The sequence below is a fragment of the Hemiscyllium ocellatum genome, chromosome 46 (genome assembly GCF_020745735.1).
Source record: "Hemiscyllium ocellatum isolate sHemOce1 chromosome 46, sHemOce1.pat.X.cur, whole genome shotgun sequence".
Taxonomy (NCBI): domain Eukaryota; kingdom Metazoa; phylum Chordata; class Chondrichthyes; order Orectolobiformes; family Hemiscylliidae; genus Hemiscyllium; species Hemiscyllium ocellatum.
In genome coordinates, this window is record NC_083446.1 from 1,196,066 (window position 1) to 1,217,044 (window position 20,979).

The window sequence follows — 20,979 nt, forward strand, 5'->3', positions numbered from 1 at the left end:
CCCACGGGCTGCCCTGCCTCAGCTGTGAGAAACCGGAAAGCTGGTGAAGCGACAAAGTGATACAGTGAGGAGAACTGACCTTCTGTTGGTGATAATACAGTGACAGGAAGTGCAAGTTTGCAGCTGAATTTGTTTCCTCTTTCATTTTACAGAAATACAAGAAACCCAAATTTATTCAGTGTTTTGTGTTCCTGAGAAATGGGGATGTGCTGACTGGCGACTCAGAGGGAAATATCCTCCTATGGGGTAAAGCAGCTGCAGACATCAAGACATTGGGCAAAGGAGCCAAAGGTACTTGGCAGCCGTCTCCAACACGAGGGCTTGCCCTGGTTTCTGTAAGGGACATGAACATAAACTACGACTACTCACTGACTTGTCAGAAGTGAAACAAGCACACTCTCCACAAATAATTGCAAGAATGTGTAATTTACATAGAGTGAGGTTTCAAGCAGCAGGAGACAGTGAGTAGTTTGTTTACATCTGTGGAAGGCATCTCTCGCTTGGTGTGGAATCAGCTGGTGTGGTTCAGATGTTACATTTTATATTACAATTATCTCAGTCAGCTTTCATAGCATCCCTACACTGTAGAAGCAGGCCACTCGGCCCATTGAGTCCACATGATCTCTTCAAAGAGCATCTGACCCGGACCCATCCCCGACACTATCCCTCTAACTCTGCATTTCCCATGGCTAATCCACCTAGCCTGCAGAACCCTGGGCCAAAGGGCAATTTAACATCGCCAGTCCACCTAACCTGCACAACTTTGGACTGCGAAAGGAATCAGAGCACTGTGAGAAATCCCATGCAAACTCCACACAGACAATCACTGGAGGTGGCGCTGTGAAGCAGCAGTGCTAATCACTGACACACTGTGCTACTGCCAGCCCCTCCCCCACAAAGGTTGTGGATTCAAGGCTCACTCTGGAGACTTGAATACAAAATCCGGACTGACAATCCCAGCCATACTGACAGATCCCTGCACTGTTGGAGGTTCAGCGCTGAGACAGCACCATACTGTCAGAGGGTCACTGCTGAGATAGAACTGCAGTGTCAGAAAGTCAGTAATAAGGGAGCTCCACACTGTCAGATGGTCTCTATTGCATGATCAGAGGTACTGTGTTTCAGATGAAACATTAATCTCACACCCCATTGTCCTCTTGGGTAGGTGTAAAATGTTCCAGAGCCACCACTGGGAGAAAAGCACGAGGTATCTCTCCAGTGTTCTGGGCCAATATTTTTATGCCAGTGGTTAGCACTGCTGCCTCACAGCGCCAGGGACCCGGTTTCAATTCCAGCCTTGGGCGACTGTCTGTGTGGAGTTTGCACATTCTCCCTGTGTCTGCATGGGTTTCCTCCAGGTACTACGGTTTCCTGCCACAGACCAAAGATGTGTAGGTTAGGTGAATTGGCCATGCTAACTGCCCACAGTGTTCAGGAATGTGCAGGCTAGGTGAATTGGCCATGCTAACTGCCCACAGTGTTCAGGAATGTGCAGGCTAGGTGAATTGGCCATGCTAACTGCCCACAGTGTTCAGGAATGTGCAGGCTAGGTGAATTGGCCATGCTAACTGCCCACAGTGTTCAGGAATGTGCAGGCTAGGTGAATTGGCCATGCTAACTGCCCACAGTGTTCAGGAATGTGTAGGTTAGGTGAATTGGCCATGCTAACTGCCCACAGTGTTCAGGAATGTGTAGGTTAGGTGAGTTGGCCATGCTAACTGCCCACAGTGTTCAGGAATGTGTAGGTTAGGTGTATTGGCCATGCTAACTGCCCACAGTGTTCAGGAATGTGTAGGTTAGGTGTATTGGCCATGCTAACTGCCCACAGTGTTCAGGAATGTGTAGGTTAGGTGTATTGGCCATGCTAACTGCCCACAGTGTTCAGGAATGTGCAGGCTAGGTGAATTTGCCATACTAACTGCCCACAGTGTTCAGGAATGTGCAGGTTAGGTGAGTTGGCCATGCTAACTGCCCACAGTGTTCAGGAATGTGTAGGTTAGGTGTATTGGCCATGCTAACTGCCCACAGTGTTCAGGAATGTGTAGGTTAGGTGAATTGGCCATGCTAACTGCCCACAGTGTTCAGGAATGTGTAGGTTAGGTGAATTGGCCATGCTAACTGCCCACAGTGTTCAGGAATGTGTAGGTTAGGTGAGTTGGCCATGCTAACTGCCCACAGTGTTCAGGAATGTGTAGGTTAGGTGTATTGGCCATGCTAACTGCCCACAGTGTTCAGGAATGTGTAGGTTAGGTGAATTGGCCATGCTAACTGCCCACAGTGTTCAGGAATGTGTAGGTTAGGTGTATTGGCCATGCTAACTGCCCACAGTGTTCAGGAATGTGTAGGTTAGGTGTATTGGCCATGCTAACTGCCCACAGTGTTCAGGAATGTGTAGGTTAGGTGTATTGGCCATGCTAACTGCCCACAGTGTTCAGGAATGTGTAGGTTAGGTGTATTGGCCATGCTAACTGCCCACAGTGTTCAGGAATGTGTAGGTTAGGTGTATTGGCCATGCTAACTGCCCACAGTGTTCAGGAATGTGTAGGTTAGGTGTATTGGCCATGCTAACTGCCCACAGTGTTCAGGAATGTGTAGGTTAGGTGTATTGGCCATGCTAACTGCCCACAGTGTTCAGGAATGTGCAGGCTAGGTGAATTGGCCATGCTAACTGCCCACAGTGTTCAGGAATGTGCAGGCTAGGTGAATTGGCCATGCTAACTGCCCACAGTGTTCAGGAATGTGCAGGCTAGGTGAACTGGCCATGCTAACTGCCCACAGTGTTCAGGAATGTGTAGGTTAGGTGAGTTGGCCATGCTAACTGCCCACAGTGTTCAGGAATGTGTAGGTTAGGTGTATTGGCCATGCTAACTGCCCACAGTGTTCAGGAATGTGTAGGTTAGGTGTATTGGCCATGCTAACTGCTCACAGTGTTCAGGAATGTGTAGGTTAGGTGTATTGGCCATGCTAACTGCCCACAGTGTTCAGGAATGTGTAGGTTAGGTGAATTGGCCATGCTAACTGCCCACAGTGTTCAGGAATGTGTAGGTTAAGTGTATTGGCCATGCTAACTGCCCACAGTGTTCAGGAATGTGCAGGCTAGGTGAATTGGCCATGCTAACTGCCCACAGTGTTCAGGAATGTGTAGGTTAGGTGAGTTGGCCATGCTAACTGCCCACAGTGTTCAGGAATGTGTAGGTTAGGTGTATTGGCCATGCTAACTGCCCACAGTGTTCAGGAATGTGTAGGTTAGGTGTATTGGCCATGCTAACTGCCCACAGTGTTCAGGAATGTGTAGGTTAGGTGAATTGGCCATGCTAACTGCCCACAGTGTTCAGGAATGTGTAGGTTAAGTGTATTGGCCATGCTAACTGCCCACAGTGTTCAGGAATGTGCAGGCTAGGTGAATTGGCCATGCTAACTGCCCACAGTGTTCAGGAATGTGTAGGTTAAGTGTATTGGCCATGCTAACTGCCCACAGTGTTCAGGAATGTGCAGGCTAGGTGTATTAGTCAGGAGCAATGTAAAGTAATAGGGTAGTGGAATGGGTCTGGGTGGGTTACTCTTCGGAGGGTTGATGTGGACATGTTGGGTCAAATGGCCGGTTTCCACACTGTAGGGCTTCTATTCTATTCTCAGCAAACATCACCAAATCAACAGACCAAGTGAAACAAAAACAGAAGTCTGGCAACATCTGTGAAAAGAAAAGTAAACGTTTTGGGTCCAGTGACCCTTCCTCAGAACTCTACTGAGGAAGGGTCACTGGACCTGAAGAGTTATCTGATTTCTCTTCACAGACACTGCCATACCTGCTGAGGATTTCCAGCAGTTTCTGATTTACAGCATCTGCATTTGTTTGGTTTTCAGCAGACCATCTGATCTGTTACACGGCTGACTGTGGAGCTTGCTGTATACAAACTGGTTGCCGTGTTTCCTACATTGTAGTAGTGACTCCATTTCCAAAGGAAATCATTGTTTGTAAAGGGCTTTAGTTTGTTCAGGAAGGTTGAAATTGGAATTTCAATGAACATGTCACAGGAGTCTCTCTCACATTCTCTGGTGCTGTTTCAGAAACTTATCAAATTGCCAAACAAACAAAGGCCCACGAGGGCAGTATCTTCACCCTCTGCATCATGAGAGATGGCACGCTGCTCAGTGGAGGAGGGAAAGACCGCAAAATCATCCACTGGAACCTGAGCCTTACAACAGATCAAGAAACTGAGGTGAGGCAGACATGCATTATTAAAATGTGAGGAGGAGAGAACACCAGCAAGTGGAGGGAATGAGGGAGTGGGTGAAGGAAGGGGCAAGTGAGGGTAGAAACAGAAGTGAAGCGGATATGGTGAACTTTGTGATTAAACTGAAGAAGCACTTCATTATTGTTGAGGTTATTATTTGGATTGCCTTAAGTTGTGAAAGAATAGCAATGCTGCTTTGTATTGTAGATCCCCGATCGATTTGGTGCTGTGCGTACTATTGTGGAAGGACAAGCGGATGATCTCCTAATTGGAACCACACGGAATGCCATCCTGAGGGGCAGCTTTACTGAGCCCTTTACTCCCATCGTGCAGGTCAGTGCAGAACACCAGGATTCCAGCTCATCCCCCCACTCCTTCAAAACTTGGGGGTGATCATTTTTGTTGTATGAAGGATATTAAGAACAACAGAGCCAAGGTTAGCGAAGGGAGCTAAGGTACAGATTGACCTATGAGTTAACTGTTATGGAGAGGTGTTTCCATGTGGTTATGCTTTGTGGTTCACTTGCAGGGTCACACAGATGAACTGTGGGGATTGGCCACACACCCATTCCAAGATCTTTTCCTGACATGTGCGCATGACAAGCAGGTGTGTCTGTGGAATCAGGAGCAGCATATGCTGGAATGGAGTAAAACGCTGGAGGTGAGAGGGAAAACCTTGCACTCTGACTCTTGAGTGAAAGTTCCTTGATCTACAATGAGAGGAGGGGTGACCTTTCTTCACACCAGAGTCTGGCTGTTGTTTATGCCTGGAAAATACTTCCTGGGAAGTACTGCTTCCCTCTCCCCCAGTTTAAGGGCAATTGGGGATGGGCAATAAAAGCTGACTCAGTCAGTGACGTCCACATTCCAGGAGAGAATAAAGGAAAGGTTTATGTCAAAAAGTTATACAGCATGGAAACAGACGCTTTGGTTCAATAAGTCCACGCCAACCATGTTCTCAAACTAAACCAGTACCACCTGTCTGCACTTGGCTCCTATTCCTCCAAGCTTTTCCTATTCATGAACTTATCCAAATGTCTTTTAAATGTTGTGACTGTACCCACATGCACCACTTTCTCTGGGAGTTGGTTCCACATGTGAACCACTGTAAAAGAGTTGCCCCCTCACCTTAAAAATCTGCCCCCTAGTTTTCAACTCCCCCGTCCAAGGGAAAAGACCCTCGTCATTACCTTATCTAAATCCCTCATGATTTTATAAACCTCAATAAGATCACCCTTCAACCTCCTATACACCAGTTTTAAAAAAAAGTCCCAGTTTCTCCAGTCTATATTTTTATATCTTATATATCTTTTATATCTTAACCCCTCCATTTCTGGCAACCTCCTGGTAAATCCTTTCTGAGCTCTGTCCAGTTTAATAATATCCGTCCTATAATAGGGCGACCAGAACTGCAGAGTATGTGTTTCTATCACTCCTGAATGCTGCCCTATTACAAGAATGATCTTTTTGTTCTTTCCTCAGTCTCCAGCCCACACATTCTGTGGCTGCAATTGCCTGACCCATGTAAACCTCCAACCACTTCAAGTTCTGATCAAAGATTCTGACCATTAATTCTGTTCTTCCCCTTTCAGACTGCCCCTGTGCATGCGCTATCTCCCCCCCCCTCCCCATCCCCCTCTTTTCTGTCTCTCATTTTCTCCTTTATCATAAGCAGGAATCCTGGACTCAGTTTCTAACATTCCTTATCCAAAAGATGAGAGGCGATTTAAGCAGCAGTCATGCTAATTACAGCACTTGAATAACAGCAAAATATTATCAATACTGGAAATCCCAAACATAAACAGAGTGTTGGAGAAACTCAGCAGGTCTGGCAGCATCTATGGAGAGAGCAACAGAGTTGATGTTTCAAGTCCTATATGACTGTTCCTTAGGATAGTTCTGAAGAGTAAACCGAATGACTCTCAACACAGACATCTACTATAAACCAACTGACTCCCACAGCTACCTGGACTACACCTCCTCCCACCCTGCCCCCTGTAAAAACTCCATCCCATATTCCCAATTCCTTCGTCTCCGCCGCATCTGCTCCCAGGAGGACCAGTTCCAATACCGTACAGCCCAGATGGCCTCCTTCTTCAAGGACCACAGATTCCCCCCAGACGTGATCGACGATGCCCTCCACCGCATCTCCTCCACTTCCCGCTCCTCCGCCCTTGAGCCCCGCCCCTCCAACCACCACCAAGACAGACCCCCCCGGTTCTCACCTACCGCCCCACCAACCTCCGTATGCAGCGTATCATCTGCCGTCATTTCCGCCAACTCCAAACGGACCCACTACCAGGGATATATTTCCCTCCCCTCCCCTATCAGCGTTTCGCAAAGACCACTCCCTTCGTGACTCCCTCGTCAGGTCCACACCCCCCCACCAACCCAACCTCCACTCCCGGCACCTTCCCCTGCAACCGTAGGAAATGCAAAACTTGCGCCCACACCTCCTCCCTTACTTCTCTCCAAGGCCCCAAGGGATCCTTCCATATCCGCCACAAATTCACCTGCACCTCCACACACATCATCTATTGCATCTGCTGCACCCGATGTGGCCTCCTCTATATTGGGGAGACTGGCCGCCTACTTGCAGAACGCTTCAGGGAACACCTCTGGGACGCCCGGACCAACCAACCCAACCACCCTGTGGCTCAACACTTTAACTCTCCCTCCCACTCCACCGAAGACATGCAGGTCCTTGGACTCCTCCATCGCCAGACCATAGCAACATGACGGCTGGAGGAGGAGCGCCTCATCTTCTGCCTTGGAACCCTCCAACCACAAGGGATGAACTCAGATTTCTCCAGTTTCCTCATTCCCCTCCCCCCACCTTGTCTCAGTCGATTCCCTTGAACTCAGCACCGCCCTCCTAACCTGCAATCCTCTTCCTGACCTCTCCGCCCCCACCCCACTCCGGCCTATCACCCTCACCTTGACCTCCTTCCACCTATCACATCTCCATCGCCCCTCCCCCAAGTCCCTCCTCCCTACCTTTTATCTTAGCCTGACTGGCTCCCTCTCCTCATTCCTGATGAAGGGCTCTGGCCTGAAATGTCGAATTTCCTGTTCCTTGGATGCTGCCTGACCTGCTGTGCTTTAACCAGCAACACATTTTCAGCATAGTTCTGAAGAGTCATGTCAACTCAAAATGTGAATGTATTCACTTTCTACAGATGTTGCTGGACCTGCTGAGTTTCTCCAGCATTCTCTGTGTTTGTTTCTTATTCTGGCACAACTGAGCTGGCATTGAACCTGCTCCCTGGTGCGTGTCCTTCTCCAGGTTATGTCAATTGCCTGACTGATCAGAGATTGGGATAGTGCTGAGAAGAAAGCTGCCGTTTCTGTGGGTAATCTCACAACAGGATGCATGCTCCCTCTGGTGGCAGAAGTGGTAGAATTGTTACAGAACAGAGGGAGGCCATTTAATCCATCATGTTTGTGCCAGCTGGCATAAGGATCAATTCAGGTAGTGTCCCCCTTCCCAGCCTTCTCCTCAAGTACCCCTCTTCAGAAATTTAGAATGTTTCCAGAAAGAGGCATGGATACACTGGCCAAGAAACAAGCCACTTAGCCAAAACCTATTTCCCAGCACTTGGTTCGTATCATGGACGCTACAGTCCTGAGTTTCCACTATTCAAATCACATAGAGCACTGAATGAATTTTTCCCTAAAGGCTGCCCAAATGCTTGGCAAAATTCAAGGGGTGATCAATTGAAGAAGTAGTACTATCCTGATAGGTAGAATGGACAGATTTGACAAAGAGCTATTCCACCAATGAAAGGTTGGTTCTCTCTACACTTTGAAAGTATTTAAATATGGGTGAATTGTTTAGGGACATGGTGAGGCTCCTACTGCATGGCCTGTACATTTAACAGTTTCACTAATTCCCCAGGAGACTGGACTGTGTGCTGACTTCCACTGCAGTGGCACCATGGTGGCTGTCGGGCTGCAGACAGGCAGGTAACTACCACATTTTACTATCTGCTTATTTTCAACCCATCTCCCTGCGTTTTCACTGCACCAACGGACATCAGAAGATCATGTATTCTGATGACAGGCCTCAGTGTGCAGAAGAAAGTGAGAACTGCAGATGCTGGATATCAGCTGAAAATGTGGTGCTGGAAAAGCGCAGCAGGTCAGGCAGCATCCAAGGAGCAGGAGAATCGACGTTTTGGGCATAAGCCCTTCTTCAGGAATGAAGGGCTCATTCCTGAAGAAGGGCTCATGCCCGAAACGTCGATTCTCCTGCTCCTTGGTTGCTGCCTGAACTGCTGTGCTTTTCCAGCAACACATTTTCAGCTCAATGTGCAGAAGACAATTTCAAAGTTTATGAATGACATGAAATTTAAAGCATTGTAAATAGTGAGGAGGACAGTGACAAGTTGGTGGAGTGGGTGAATGTGTGACATGTGGAATTCAATGTCCAGAGGTGTGGGTAATGCATTTTATATACAATTTAACTCCGTATAGGAACAGGCCCTTTGGCCCACCAAGTCTGCACCAGTTCCTAGTCCTTATTTGTACCTGCGTCCTATTGCCCATGCACAGTTTCTATCCCTCTGTTTGCCTACAGTTCATGTGTCTTTCAAGGTACACTTTAAACATTTGATAACATGCCTGCTTCCACCACCACCACTAGCAGTGTGTTCCAGACACCCACCCTGCATGTTTCCCCTAAACCTTCTCCTTCTCACCTTGAACCTGTGCCCTCTTGTAGTTGACCTTTCTATCCTGGGGAAAAAGCCTTTGACTATCTAACCTATCTATGCTCCTCATAATTTTGTAGACCTCTATCAGGCTCAGACTCCACCTTTCCAGTGAAAACAATCAAAGTTTATCCAAACTCTCCTCACAATTAAAACCATCCAGACCAGGCAACATCCTGATAAACCATCTCTGTGCTCTCTCCAAAGTATCCTGTTGGTAAGGTGACAACCAGAACTGCACAAAATATTCCAAATGTGGCTTAACGGAAGTTTTCTACAGCAATAACATAACTTGCCGACTTTTATAGTTGATGCCCTGGCCAGTGAAGTCAAGTGTGCTGTATGCTTTCATGGCTACCTTATCCAGCTGTTGCCACTTTCAGGGATCTGTGGACGTGTTTGCTCAATGTCAATGCTCCAAAGTGTTCTGCCATATATTGTGTAATTTACACCTAAATTTGATCTTCCAAAATGCATCAACTCACATTTGTCCAAATTAAACTCCATCTGCTGTTTTTCCTGCCCAAATCTGCAATCTATCTATATCCCACAGTATACTTTGACAATCCTTCTGATTATCTGCAACTCCACCAATTTTGATATTAATTAGACCACCTACATTTTTGCTCCAGATCTATATATATATATATATATATATATACATACAAACAACAAAAGTCCCAGCACTGGCCCTAGTGACTTGTCTATCTTTAATGAATTTAAAGACACCCACCACTTCCTCCTTCATTATGTTGTAGAGATACCAGTGTTGGACTGGGGTGGACAGTTAAAAATCACACAACAGCTACCTGATGAAGGAGCCAAAAGCTAGTATTTCCAAGTAGAACTGTTGGACTATAACCTGGTGTTGTGTGATTTTAACTTCATTATGTTGATCTGACTTTGATAGAAAGAACTTTGAAAGACAATACATTAGGAGATACAATTCTAAAAAGGGGTGCTGGAGCAGAGGGACTTGGCTTGTATATGTGCACAGATCATCAAAGGTAGCAGAACCGATAGGGAGAGCAGTTGATAATAGAGTATCCTCAGCATTACTAATAGGAGCATAGACTTCAAGATCCAGTAATGCTGAACTTGTATAAGACACTTGTTAGACCTTAATTGGAGTATTGTGTACAGCTCTGGGTGCCACGTTATGAGATGAATGTGTACACTTTGGAGAAAGGGTGGAAGAGATTTACAAGAATGGTTCAATGAATGAGAAACTTCAGTTATATATGTAGACAGGAGAGGTTGGCTGTTCTTGGAGAGAAGAAGGCTAAGAGGAGATCTGATAGGGGTTTTCAAAATTATGAAGGGACTGACTAGAGTAGATGGGGTAAAAAGTGTTCCTGTTAGTAAAAGGAACAGGGGACAGACACTTAAAATGATTTGCAAAAGAAACAAATGTGCCGAGGGGAAAAAGAAACACTTTTTTGCACAAGGGGTCAAGGTCCGGAATACACTGCCTGGAAGTGTGGTGAAGATAGGTATAATTGAGGCATTCAAAAGGGTATTGGACACTGAAATAAAAACAATGTAAAATGAATAAGGGAAAGGTAGGAGGATGGGACTAAGTCATGATGTTTGTTTGTTTGAGAGCCAATGGCAGCCTTCTATGCCTTAACATTTCTGTAACTCTGAATGAGGGAGTGATGGCTTTTAGTGACATTAACTATTGAAAGGTGGGAAAGCTCTGAGATGTATTCTCAGCACAATTCCCTGTGTCCCCATAACTAGGTTTGAATACTTTCAATGCTGGATCAATATGTTCATTGTGGAATGATTATAAATCTCATTACACTGAAACAAGAAATTGTGACACACACTTTTCCTCTCTGTCCTGCCTCCCTCTCCCATTTCTCTAGTTGCAAATGATTTTTTGTGTTTTTTTTCCTCCCCCACAGGTGGGTAGTTCTGGATTGTGAAACACAGAATCTGGTTTCCAGTACTGTCGATGGAAATGAGCAGCTCTCGGTGGTGCGCTATTCCCCAGGTAATCACACGTTGTGAACTGTCACTCGCACCAACTGGCATTCTCAGATATTGCAAGCTTGCTGAGTGGCAGCAGGCCTGCCCTCCCCATGAACCTGGGAGCTTCTAGCAGTGTTGGTGAGTTGATTTTCAGTAACAGCGAGCAGTAGGCTCACCAATGGAGAGGACAGGAGGAGTTAGCATAGTTAACCAGTGTCCCTCAGGATCATCTTTAGTCAATCTACCAAGCATTCTAGCCTTCATGTGTGAGCCTTGCAGTCAATGTGTTTTGTCATGGAGAGGTGGTAGCATGTATATTGCAGCCAAACCTACACAAAGCTGGATGCAGTTGAATAGGCACCCAGCTCATCACCATCAACAAGCCCTCCCAAAAACCGGTTATTGCATGTGCATTAAATTTTTATATTCCAACAGATGGTAATTTCTTGGCAATAGGATCACATGACAACTACATTTACCTCTACACTGTCAGCGAGAATGGTCGGAAGTATAACCGGTTTGGCAGGTGCATGGTAAGAACATCAATTTATATTAAACTTGAAATGTTCTGATGGTCCTTCCTTTTCCTAATCTATTTTTTTATCTCTTTCCCCATCCACTGTTTGGGAAACAATGGGTCTACTTAGAGCAGCAAAGCCATTTCTAATGTCTTCCTGTGATAAGCCTAGGAATAATGCTGTCATCTTTTATCCTACCCGCTAATGCCACTTCCTGGATTGGGATCTGATCTGCTTCAATTCACCATTCCATCTCCGCTATTCCTCACCTTGTCCGTCTCACTGTTCACTAAAGGCAGTAATAACAGTTCAAGTTACCCTTCTATGGGCACGTTGAGGGTCTGGCATCTTGCCCAAGAGATCATCCTTCCATGTGTAAGGCTAGGTAGTAAAAGGATAATAACCAGGAGATAGGCAGGAGGAGATAATCTCCTACTCAATATTGTAATTCACAACAACATGTGAGGGTATGTGTGTATAGAATATACATGTCGTGTATTTCATGTAGGTGAATGTCCCAAGCCTCTTCATTGTCAACATTTCATTGACAGAGCTGCAAATATCATGCAAACAGATGATCAAAAACTTAGTAAACAGGTTATGAGGGCCATCATAAAGTTTTTAAGTCCTGATGTGGGCCTGGCTCCTGAACTAACAATCATGACACATGGTCCACAGAGACTATGTTGAAGTGTTAAACTCTGCATTGAATAAATGTGTGATGGTTGGTATTGTTTTTGATGATGACTCACTGTAACCCCATACCTTTCTTGCTTATACTTAGGGTCATTCGAGCTTCATCACTCACCTGGACTGGTCTCAAGACAGCCACTTCATCATGTCCAATTCTGGAGACTATGAGATCCTCTACTGTAAGTAGAGAAGTTTCCAGATCATCTAGGTTTTTCCCAAAACCAGCACTGCAATGCCCTCAAACCCATGTTATAAAGGTGGCAGCAGTAATGGTGCTAAGCTGGGCCTTGGTACCTCTAGTTGGGGTGCGGAGGAAGATTTGGTGGTGCACTCTGCTTTTGGTCTAGTTGTATGTCACGGATATGAGATGAGACTGGCCTTGAGCCCAGTCAGTTCACTTTCTATCATACCTCTGAGGAATCAATATCATCAAAGGAGATGGAAACACTTACTAGATTTGGGAGGATCTCCTGTGTATGAGGTCTGTATCTCAGTGAGTCAGTTGGACTGTCCATGTGGTAAGTAGTGAAGACATTATTATTCAGTCTGTTGAGTTTGTAACTCACAATTGATGAAGGGGCTTCAACTGTCCTTAGTCTCTGTGATATCAGCAGACTCCATCAAACCTGACTGGAAAGAAAAAGGAAAACAATGTCTGTTTGAACAGGCAGTAACTCCAAGTAATTTATTCTTGGTATCGGCATCCTATTTTACAGGGGACATCGGGGCAGGATGTAAACTACTCAGAAATCGTTATGAGTGCAAGGATCTGGAATGGGTCTCATATACCTGTGTCTTGGGATTCCATGTTTTTGGTAAGGATTATAGCCTTGGACAGTGGTGGGAGCAATGGGAGAGGGTTTGAAGAAATGCATGAGAATTTTATAGTCAGTGGATGGAGTGAAGAATATGTGAGGGCTATTAGAACACCTCCCTCATGAAGCAGGGACATATCTCAGTGCTGGGGTGAATCTAATACAAAATTAACCAGCTCTGACTTTAGACTGCCCAAGTCATTAGGTTGGGCAGCTCCGAGGTGGGCTTCTAAAGCCAATGCTCTGCAATGAAGATGTTTGCACAATGGACTGTTACAATCAAGTGTTTAGGACATGGGACTTTTGAGTAGAAGTAGGCCCCTCCAGCCTGCTCCCCAGTTCAATAAGATTGTGGCTCATCTGCTTGTGGTCTTAACTTCACTTTCCTGTCTATCCATCTCACCAGTCTGCTCAGGATTTTACTGTTTCAATAAGATCGTGTCTTGTTCTTCTAAACTCTAACATCCAACCCACTTAAGCTTTCATCTGAAAAGTAGAGTTTCATCTGAGGAATGAATCAAGTGAACAATTGCTGAACTGCTTCTGATGCAGTTATGTCCTTTTTCAAACAAAGAAACCAAAACAATGCACAGTACTCCAGACGTGGTCTCCCCAACACCTTAGACAACTGCTCTAAGCCTTCCTATTTTTATATTCATTTCCCCTAGCAATAAATGTAACTAGTACAGATTCACTTCTCCCTTGCACTGGCACATTTAAACCTCCCGAAGAAAACGTGCAGAGAATATTTACTAGACAAACTAGAGACTTTAGTTAATGTGGAGAAATTGCAAAGTGAGACCATGACCAGTGGGGTAGGAGACTTGAAGGGCCAAATAGCCTGCCCATGCTGCTATAGCTATGGGGAAAGGAGTGGGGCAAAGAGAGATTGGTAATCATTGGAGAGATCTTTTAAAAAGCTGGCACAGGCGCAATGATGTTATGAATTCCAACAGCCTTTCTCCTAACTGCGAACTGTCAAGCAGTTTGAATAACACTGGGAGCTTTTTTTTTGCTTTTTGTCTTGTTGCAGGGGTCTGGCCAGATGGTTCTGATGGGACAGACATCAATGCACTGTGCCGCTCTCACAATGAGCGCACAGTGGCTGTGGCTGACGATTTCTGCAAAGTTCATCTCTTTCAGTATCCATGTGCGAAACCTAAGGTCAGTCAGAGTGTTGATGAGAGAAACAAAAAGAGAAATTGCTGGAAAAACTCTGCAGGTCTGGCAGTATCTATAGAAAGAAATTAGTGTTTATGTTTCAGGTCCAGTGACTTTTCAGTATGTGGGATTCTGATGAAGGGTCACTGGACCCAAAACATTAACTGATTTCTGTCCACAGATGCTGTCAAACTTGTTGAGTTTTCTGATTTCCAGCATCCACAGTGCTTTCGGTTCTTTTTGTTCAGTTGTGGTGAGTGTTTCTTTGCAATTTCAGCATCACAAAACACTGGGTGGATCCCTCCAACCAGACCCCAAACTGCTTCATCCTTCCACCAGATCACAGCTGATTTATGACTCAACATCACTTGGCTTTGCTTCATAGTCTTCTAATGGCCCTTGTCTATCAAAAATCAGTGATGAAAATACCCAAAGCCTTTTGGAGTCCGGAAGTTCTAGACTTTCAAAACTATTTATGAGAGAGAGGTTTGTTTCGTGATTTCTCTAGAACGCTAATCAATGAGAACAAGCACCCAGTATTATGCTTTCATCCTGTCAGTGTGAGAGAAGGACAGATCATTTCGAGAATGAGATAGCCAAGCATGGAAGAGTTTAGTGGACTAATGGCACAACATTGTTGAGTATTAGGATGCGCACCATCCATCTCTCTCTTGCTCTCTGTCTGTCTGCATACAGAGAGTCTGTGTGGGAAGAAGCCAGTTGGCAGTGATATTCATGAGGCTACTGCCCAAAAGCAGCGCCTGCCACACACAGAATTGAGAAAGAGCCAGAAAGGGAAATGTTTGGATGACCACAGAAGATGCCTTTCCTGTTTTGCTTATGTGGTGGAAACAGATTTTAATCCAGGTGCTGTGAGGAGGTGCCTGAGGTGTCCTTCCACATATTAACCAAAGCAGCTTTGTAAAGGGAAGTGGGTACCCAATTCACATTCACCCACTGTCGCCCCCGCCCTCCACTACAGCCACCACTGGGCATCAGTACTGTGTAACAAACAGCAGGGACAGATAACACTGCAATAGGGTTGGAGTGTGACGCCTTCCAATGTTGAATAAGGGTCAGGGTCTGTACATATCAAATGGTACTGGATATTAAAGGTACCATGGGTGGCCAGTTCCTGTGCAACTGTGCCAGGGTCAGAACGGAGCCTTTGAGAAGCAGAATAAAAAGCTGCATTGAAACATTACAAACCACTTCTCTTCTGTGGCTGGATGTACTATAATGATCACTGTGATCATTTCTGAGCCGTGTGGGGAAAGGCAGACAGCAGCCTGGGCTATTTAAATACAGGCATAGAGTAGAAAAGCCAGAATTTATGTTAAGCCTTTCTAATTCACTGTATTAGACTTCAGTGAGAGTGTTGTATCTAAAATTTTGTTCATTATTCATTCAGAGTGTTTATGACTAGGCCTACCCCTTAAGAATAACCACATTGCTGTGCGTATGGAGTCACACGTAGACCAGACTGGATAAGGACAGCAGATTTCATTCCTTAAAGGACATTAGTGACACCAGGGGTTTACATCAATTCACCCTGGTTACATGCTAACCATTAGATCAGTTTTTAACATACCACAATTTTGTTGAATTCAAATTTTAATCTCTGCCCCCCAGAATACAACCTAGGTCTCTGAATTACTAGTCCAGTAACATTAATACCAAGCTGCCACTTCTCAATTCTGGACCCCACCCTTTTGGTAGGATTTTGAAACTTCAGAGGGTACGCAGGAAATTTGTTAAAATAGGACCACGGTTGAAAGACTTTTATGAATGTGGAAAGACCAGAGAAGTGGAATTGTTCCCCTTAAAGCAGAGAAAGTTAAATGGGAGATTTGACCAATGCTACCCTGGAATACATTTCTTAATTTCCATCAACAAGTTGATTTGGTTTTAATGTAACTGCATTTGGTGCCTGCAGAGGGCAGTACTGAGCTTCTCCCTTATTCCTAACACTGCCTCACACAGGCACTCTGTGTTATTGCTGTGTTTTGGCCTGGTTACCTAATGTCTTGGCTTCCTGGACAGGATATTCGGTTGCAATAAGCCAGTTTGGATGTCACTATTTTATGTGACACAGGGAAATTGTTGTTAGTGAAATGTGACTCATCCAGAACTACCTGCATTGATATGGTACCTGATAATGCAGCACAATGTTCCAATGTGCTGGATATAAAAGGACAATGCGGAGAAGCCAGTGTTGGACTGGGGTGTACAAAGTTAAAAATCACATAACACCAGATTATAGCCCAACAGGTTTATTTGGAAGCACTAGCTTTTGGAACACTATCCTTCGTCTGATGAAGGAGCAGCACTCCAAAAGCTAGTGCTTCTAAATAAACCTTTTGGATTATAACTTGGTGTTGTGTGATTTTTCATGATATAAAGGAAGGCATAGGTGTAGTGATGTCACTAACTGATCCTCTAGGGACATGACCGGTGATAAAATCTGAATTCAGCAAACAAAGTCTCGTCAAAAACCCATCTGTGTCAGTAATATCCTTTAGGGAAGAAAACTGCCATTCTTACATGGTCTAGGCAACAATGTGACTCCAGACTCACCCTTGACTCTTAAGGGCACTCTGAAATGGCCTGGCAAGACAGTTAGTTGCATCTAAACGTTACAGATATTCAATAAAAGCAATGGAATTAAATGCACCATGATTCATAAACCAAGGTGCTGGAAATAACAACATAGTCTTGTCAACCCTGTATTTATGCACAACACAAACAGCACTGCACCCATTTCAACATAACAAAATAGGTGACAGCCATTCTCTTTATTCTCAGGACATGCCTCGACCAATGAAAGTCCTGTGCCTTGTTTAAAATTTAAACAAAGCTTGGCAGTTAACTGGTAATCATCATTCGAGAGTGTGGTGCTGGAAAAGCACAACAGACCATGCAGCATCTGAGGAGCCGTCCTGAAGAAGAGCTTTTGCCTGTAATGTCGACTCTCCTGCTCCTCAGATTCTGCCTAACCTGCTGTGCTTTTCCAGCACCACACTCTCGACTCTAATCTCCAGCATCTGCAGTCCTCACTTTCACCTGGCAATCATCAGTAACTAGTGCATTCTACAAGCAACATCCCTACCAATCAGAGTCCACTTTATCAACTAATCAGCACTCTCCTCTTATACAATAAATATTATTTTCCCATTTCATTGGTTTACTTGAGATTTGTCCTGATGAGCACAAGATGAAAAGCTTTGAGAAAAAATATTTTTCAGCAATACTCAAATAGCTGTTTGGTAGAACAGAATGTGAGTGACCTGCTCAGTGATGCTCTGTTTGGGTTCTGTCAGAGCCATACACCTCATTTGTAGCCTTGGCTGAAACATTATCAATAGAACTAAACTTTAGATATGAGGTGGTAGTGACTGTCCTTGACATAAAGGTTGCGTTTGACCAAGTCTGTCATTAAGGAGCACAATAAAAATTGGAGTCAGTGGGAATCAGGGGAAACTTTTCTGCTGGTTGTAGTCATACTTGGCATAAAGAAAGATGGTTGTGGTTTTTTGGACATCAGTCATCTCAGCTCCAGGACATCTGCACAGATGTCAGGGTACTGTACTAGAGCCAACCATCTTCAGTTGCTTCATTAATAATCTTGCTGATTGCTGGTAATTGGCAAATAATGTGCATTATGCAAGTGCCAGACATGACTGTTTAGCTCAGTGGTTGGACAGCTGGTTTGTAATGTAGAGTGATACCAGAAGAGTGGGTTCAATTCCTGCACTGACTGAAATTATCATGAAGATCCACCTTCTCAATCTCGCTCCTCCCTGAGGCATGGTGACCCTCCGGTTAAAATCACCACCAGTAGTTTCCCTTTAATAAGAGAGCAATCCTGTGATCATCTGGAACTGTGGCAGCTTGACTTTAAATGTACTTGCCTAACAAGGACCATTTCAGGAGACTGCAAGTGGTGCCACCTTGTTGTTTGAACGACCTCAATGACACAAAATTAATGTTCCCAAGGAGCCCCAGAGCATTCTATCTTCTTTACTGTTCTTTTGAACAAATCTGTGCAGTAACGTCCAGCTCTCTGAATTAATGAGAATCAAGGAATATCAGTTAAGGTCCTACACACTGAACTGTTACCTGGAAAATTTCCAAACATGTGAAGACTCTAAGTTTCTTAAATTTTCTTTGTTTGTAGGCACCCAGCCATGTATATGGTGGACACGGCAGTCATGTGACTAACGTCCGTTTCACACACAGTGACACCCACCTGATTTCAACAGGGGGCAAGGACACAACTGTGATGCAGTGGCGCATGATGAACAGCAGTCTTGAACGCAGCACTTCTATCTCATCCACTTCAGTCTCCTCGCTAGACATCCCTTCAGGAGGCAATGTTTGAAGTGTTTAAATGGTAGACTCTCTCTGGCTGTTATTTGCCCCTGCCCTTTCAGAAAGTCAAAGGTAATTGGACTGAGAGGTTTATAGTATAGATACAAGTTGAGATGAGATGTTTATTCATGAGGACCATTCTGAGATTATGTAAATACGATGCACACTTTTCTCAGCTGCCCTATTCTTTACATTCTCATTTGCCCCTATTACTGAGCAATGATGGGAGTGGGGGATAACCCTGATACTGGATATAAATGTAAAAGAATTTTTTAAAATTGTTTTGTTTTGAATAGATAGGGTAGGTTGAAGTTTAGTCGGACTGTCGATGTTCAATTGTAGAATCGCTGGAGAGGTTTATAAGGACATCCTGCAGTAAAATGGGAGACTTGGGATTGTTGAGTCTTTGTTGATATATGTAGGAGTTTTAAATTTAGTATGCAGAAGTGGGAGAGGCTCAGTTTAAAGGCAATGGAATTAGAAAATGATGGGAAACGGAATTTGATTGTGTGTAAGGAGAGCTTGATATATAACAGATATTGCAGTGAATACGAAGGTGGCTTTTGTTTTGCACAGTTGGAGGCAAGCCTGTGTGTTTGCATCTCATATTGAACAACTCTTATTAACCTCACATTAAGAAGCAGGATGGAGTATGTCACAGTGATGGGACAGGAAAGTTTATTCAGTGTAGCTCGTACATGGATAAGTGCAGAGCAGTGGTCAGTTATCAGGGGCAGATTTGGTCAACAAAATGGAGGGAAAAAAATCAATCTTTTGCAGATTTTGTCCTTGTGGTAGTTTTCCTTTTAAAGTCTGTGAAGTAACTGTGGACAAATGGACAAGTAAGCAAGAAAGTTACTGCTAGTCCTCTGCCACACACTGGGTGCTACAGTTAGGGCACAACTAGCCCAATCCTCCCCAACTCACTGATTTTGCCGTGCAGGTCATTGGCAGCTCTGTGGGGAGATCCATCTTTACATTCTAACAGTCATTGGCACTGCAACTCTATCTGATCACTTTTCTGCATTTCATTTTCAAAAGTGGTAGTCCTCATTTGTCTTTTATAGATGTTGTCTTCTTGGGAAGACTTGAACTTTATGAAAATTAAATAATTGAAGCCAAATGTTGTCACAAGGACCAAAGCACCTTACTCACAGACTAGATGATTGTAAACAGTTTTGAACTGTACAGAAATGTATTTTTTCTTTGAAATAAAGCCCAAATTTAACAATATGTTTAACTGTTCGCCAGTATTTAAACTGATCTGCACAACAGGATTGGTAATGTGGTTTCCTTGAGTTTCACTTATCTTCTACTTATTTAGCTGCAAAACCAGTCCTGGTAGAAGCATGAGGAAACCATTCAACTCTTGTTCCACTGTTCAACTACCTCATGGCATATCTGCTTCTTCACTTCTCCAGTTACCATATCCTTTTGTCCTGCACTGTCATTGCTTTTGACATTTAATTTTTCCTGCCTCCCACACAGTCCACAGACTTTCCTATGTGTTCTTATTCGCATCAACTGCCCCACATCACCACTCCCTCCTAGTTGCTGCTAAACAGGAGTCCTCAGCTCTGGGCCTACCACAACCATATCCTGCTGCTGCCACCACCTCACCAATAACCACGAGTCCTCAGCTCTGAGCCTCACCGATAACAAAGAATCCCATGCTCCAGCCTATCACAAGTAGGAACTGCCGCCACTGTCTCATCATTAACCAGGAGACCCTGGCTCAGGGTCTACTACAACCTGGAGCTGCCACCACGGTCTCACCGATAATCAAGAGACCCTGGTTCCGGGCCTGTCACAATCAAGAACTACCACTGCCACCTCACCAATAACAAGGAGACACCAGCTCTGAGCCCACCACAACCAGGAACTGCTGCCACTGCCTTACTGAAATCCATAGCGAGAACCCATAGTTCTACTGCATTCAGGAGACCCTGTCTCCGCTGCAGCCACCACCTCATTCCAGGGCATATTGGTGCAATTAGACTGTGATCTGGACACATATACTTGCTCTGTGACCTCTGCTGCCAAAGGTTTTCACGGACGGAACACAATGTTGTCCCTGCAATGATGTTTGCAGAAGGTGGTAGGACATTAATTTGGTCCATAGGCTTGGTGCTGCCGTTTACGTTCCACATGAGCTGCCTCTTACCTCTAGTCCATCTAATTGTGTTTCAGTATATCCTTCCTTTCTCCCCACGTGTTTATCCAGCTTCCTCTTTCAATACCTCAACACTTTTCACCTCAACCCATCCTTATGGTGCAGGAAGCAAGGATTTAAATTCTTGGATCACTGGGGTATGTTTTGTGGTAAGCATAAATTCTACAAGAGAGACGGTTTGCACCTTAATAGGTTAGGGACCAGCATTCTGGCAGGCAGGTTTGCTACTGCAACACAGCTACGTTTAAACTAAGTAGCGGGGGGGAAGGGGACAAACTGGATGTTTAAGAAGGAAATTGGAGGGAAAGTTAGAACAAGGGAAGT

At 44.7% G+C, this 20,979-nt stretch overlaps 1 protein-coding gene across 5 annotated transcripts in view; it reads left to right on the plus strand.

Moving 5' to 3' along the window:
- The window catches only part of eml3 (EMAP like 3), a 69,288-nt gene extending 49,573 nt beyond the window's left edge, over positions 1-19,715 (plus strand). For all 5 annotated transcript variants that reach the window (XM_060855790.1, XM_060855791.1, XM_060855793.1 and 2 more), the window contains 11 exons: positions 153-291; positions 4,069-4,220; positions 4,443-4,568; positions 4,765-4,896; positions 8,134-8,201; positions 10,858-10,946; positions 11,360-11,457; positions 12,227-12,314; positions 12,852-12,950; positions 13,984-14,114; positions 18,289-19,715. In XM_060855790.1, coding sequence (XP_060711773.1) covers positions 153-291; positions 4,069-4,220; positions 4,443-4,568; positions 4,765-4,896; positions 8,134-8,201; positions 10,858-10,946; positions 11,360-11,457; positions 12,227-12,314; positions 12,852-12,950; positions 13,984-14,114; positions 18,289-18,492 — 1,326 coding nt within the window. In that variant the 3' untranslated portion in view covers positions 18,493-19,715. The remainder of the gene's footprint in view (positions 1-152; positions 292-4,068; positions 4,221-4,442; positions 4,569-4,764; positions 4,897-8,133; positions 8,202-10,857; positions 10,947-11,359; positions 11,458-12,226; positions 12,315-12,851; positions 12,951-13,983; positions 14,115-18,288) is intronic.
- The last annotated feature ends 1,264 nt before the right edge of the window (positions 19,716-20,979 follow it).